The sequence below is a fragment of the Mercurialis annua genome, linkage group LG6 (assembly GCF_937616625.2).
Source record: "Mercurialis annua linkage group LG6, ddMerAnnu1.2, whole genome shotgun sequence".
Taxonomy (NCBI): Eukaryota; Viridiplantae; Streptophyta; class Magnoliopsida; order Malpighiales; family Euphorbiaceae; genus Mercurialis; species Mercurialis annua.
Window position 1 is genome coordinate 5517980 of NC_065575.1, and position 3428 is coordinate 5521407.

At 31.9% G+C, this 3428-nt stretch overlaps 1 protein-coding gene across 1 annotated transcript; it reads right to left on the minus strand.

The window, feature by feature from the left end:
* Positions 1–423: 423 nt before the first annotated feature.
* Positions 424–2984, minus strand: LOC130015675 (putative receptor-like protein kinase At3g47110). Its single transcript, XM_056106309.1, has 4 exons — positions 2837–2984; positions 2360–2680; positions 1511–1870; positions 424–542 (listed from the first exon to the last, which is right to left on the minus strand). The coding sequence occupies exons 1-4, from the start codon at positions 2982–2984 to the stop codon at positions 424–426; spliced, it is 948 nt and encodes a 315-aa protein (XP_055962284.1).
* Positions 2985–3428: the final 444 nt, after the last annotated feature.

Below are 3428 nucleotides of genomic sequence, written 5' to 3' on the forward strand. Positions count from 1 at the left end.
TTTAAAATGAATAAATATTTTAAAATTATCTAGAATTCATTTGAAATTCCAAATTTTTGTATTTCGAATAAATGAACTTCAAAAAAATCATGAATTTTACATATTTGTTCATTCTAATCATGCAATTTAACGAACTATTATTATTTTAAAAAATTCATACACGGCGCTAAGGTGGCACTCATTCATTGGTGTTAAGGTACCTCCGCCTCAATAAATTATAGCAATGGAGTCATGACATATCAGTACCATATATAAATTTGAAAAAAATTGATAATTCATGCATGCAAATGATAGGTTTTGAACTACATGATTAAAATAAAAAAATATGTAAAATTCGTGATTTTTTTTATATTATTCTTGTAAAAAAATATTTACCCTGTTAGTTTATTGTCAAACTGTGAGAATTGATTCCAGAACCATAGACTACAAAATCACCATGTATCCAGAAAAGTCAATCTTCAAGTCTGGGTCAACTTCCACAAAGTTGTAGAATTTTATTTTTATACAGTAGTTATTATCCGCTGCCATAGCCATGTTGACGGCTAAGTTAAAAATGCAGTTTGAAGCCGTCAAATAAGCCCTTCAATTTCTATGGTATTATCAATTTTAATTTATATCAGCAAGCTACTCTTGAGATGGACAGAAATTGGTACATAAAAATAAAAAATAAAAATAACTCTTAAATTTTATTATTCTAATACTCTCACATGTATGAAATACAGGATATTAAACTCCCTCAGTCACTCAATTCTCAGGAAATTTCGAAATGGTCACTCAAGTCAATTTGTTTACAAAATGGCCACTGAACTATATCTTTTATTACAAAAGGGTTTATCCATATAAAACGACGTAAAAATCTAACATTTTTGCTTATGTGGCGAGCCAAAATTAAAAAAGGAACGTAGTTCAGTGACCTTTTTATAATAAAAGGAATAATCCAATGATTTTTTTGTAGTTCACAAAAAGTTTAGTGTTCTTTTCGTAACAATAGAAATATTTTTGTAATAAAAGGTATAGTTCAGTGACCATTTTGTAAGAAAATTGACTTTAGTGACCTTTTTAAAATTTTCTGAGACTTGAATGACCCATGGAATTTAATATCTATGAAATGCAACATGTATGACTGAATAACATGGTGTTGTACTTGAAATGACTTTGACTTAGTATTACATTGTTTACCAAAGAGATTTGTATTTATTAAACTTTATTTTGTATTAAAAGTACGTTCATATTGGTAGCATCTTCCTCGGTGATATGGCTATATTGTATGCAAAAAATTGCATTGGAGATGCATTTCATTTCGGTATGTGGAGGTCTAGATGTTGCTATTGAAAAACTGAAACGAAAGGCGTAGAAATGAGAAAATAGAGTAATATCAATCCTTTAACTTGCAGTACTTTCTAGAGAGCAAAAGTATTCCTTCTTAAAGGGAGAAAGGAAGATCAAAACTTATGTTAGGATCGCACATGCTTGCTTGCAATGTCTCCGATCTCCTGACTAAATCGGATACCTTTAATTTGTTCTCGGATAGAAGAGAGTTGAATAACAGCATCATCGATATCTAAGCGCTCTTGTGGTGATTCAAACGAACAAGAGACTCCGATTTGAAATATTAATATCAGGCAATCATTAAGTACATTATTTTTCATGTTCGGATTTGGGGCTGATGTTGCATCTTCTCTGAGTTGCATATTGGGATCCATAATTTGGATCACTTCTTCAGGCAAAGCTCTCTTGACAAATTTGTGGAGGCTTAATCCATCTTTGAATATGTCGTCAGTCAGTCTCTTTCCGGTGAACATCTCCAATAAAAGTATGCCAAAGCTAAATACATCCCCTGATGTCGAAGCATTGGTTCCTAAACCATACTCTAAAACACCAACATTACAAAATTATTAGATAAATGTGTTCTCACAGAAGTATAAAACAATAATAGCCGATTTAGAATTTCTAAAAAATTATATGCAAAATATTATTTATTTAATAATAGTTTTAAAGATATTATAGACAAAAAGAAAAATTCAAAGGTGGACAAAAGTTTCATAAACGTTTTACTAATAGCACTATTAAAAATTTAAATTTATATAATGCGGAGAATTGCTACCATTTTTTGTATAAAAATCCACCACGATCAACTCTAATTAATGAATTAAATACTCTGAGTGATGTCTTAACTTTGCCTTATACTTTAAATTACTACCGAATTTTATCTAATTTCCAATTTTAAATTTAGAGATAATAAGTTGGCTCAAATATATTTTTAAAATATGTTGTTATGTCAGCTTAATTCCATGGTGGAAGCACTTCAAGAATATAATGATTTAATAAAGACGGTATAAAAATAACTAACGATAATCACCTGGAGGACAATAACCAATAGTTCCTATTGCTTCACGGGAGCTGGTATGATGAGTAGAAGATTGTGACATATCTAGAGAAAGGAACTTGACCACCCAAAAATCGCCTACATGTGCAGTCATTTCTTTATAGAGAAGAACATTACTTGGTTTTAGATCACAGAGAACAATCGGTAGTGTTCCGGAATGATTGTGGAGATACTCTAGCGCAGAAGCTACATCTATCACAATATTCAGTTTTTGATCAATGTTTAAATTCTTTGGATAAGTCGGATGGAACCAATCGTCTAAGTTTCCGTTATCCATGAACTCGTATATCAAAGCTTTGAAATCATTGTTAACAAATTTTGAGAGAAAAACCAATTTTTATTAATGAAAAATTAGTTTTTACAAAGCAGAACTCAGCTTATATACATTGCTGAGTTTGCAGGGGCAGAAAAGGAAATAACAAATTCCTAACTAACTCTCAATAAACTAACACACAAATTGTATGATTCTAAAATCATAACACGTGAAGCTTGCTGATGTCATTAATCCACGTGAAGCTAAAGCTGAAATCTTGTGCATGAAGAAACAGCATAAGCAAAGGTATGCTGCTGTGAAGAGTAGAAGCAGTAGAAGCTGCATTACCCCCCCTCAAGCTGGAGCATAAATGTCAAGAATGCTCAGCTTGGAAAATAGCCTGATGAAAGGACTGTGGAGGTAAGGATTTGGTGAAGCAATCTGCAAGCTGATTTTCTGAAGAAACAGACAGCAAATGAACTAATCCAGTAGTGATCTTCTCTCTAACAACATGACAGTCAATCTCTATGTGTTTTGATCTCTCATGAAACACTGGATTGTGAGCTAATTGTATAGCTGATTGACTATCACAATAGACAGATGCTGGCAATGGAAGAGATTGCTTTAGATCAGTAAAAAGAAAAGCAAGCCATTGAATTTCACAAACCAAAACAGCAAGTGCTCTATATTCAGCTTCTGCACTTGATCTAGAAATTGTTGTCTGTTTCTTAGATTTCCAAGAAATCAAAGATTGACCAAGGAAGATGCATTGTCCAGAGATGGATCTTC

Bases quoted from the DNA above. Each gene is read 5' to 3' on its own strand.
- LOC130015675 (XM_056106309.1), bottom strand. From the start codon at position 2,984: ATGCAGCTTCTACTGCTTCTACTCTTCACAGCAGCATACCTTTGCTTA. The intron at 1,871-2,359 runs GTGATTATCGTT...TTGGTGTTTTAG, and splicing joins TATTGGTTATTGTCCTCCAG to AGTATGGTTTAGGAACCAAT. The intron at 543-1,510 runs GTATCCGATTTA...TTTTTAACTTAG, and splicing joins TATCCGAGAACAAATTAAAG to CCGTCAACATGGCTATGGCA.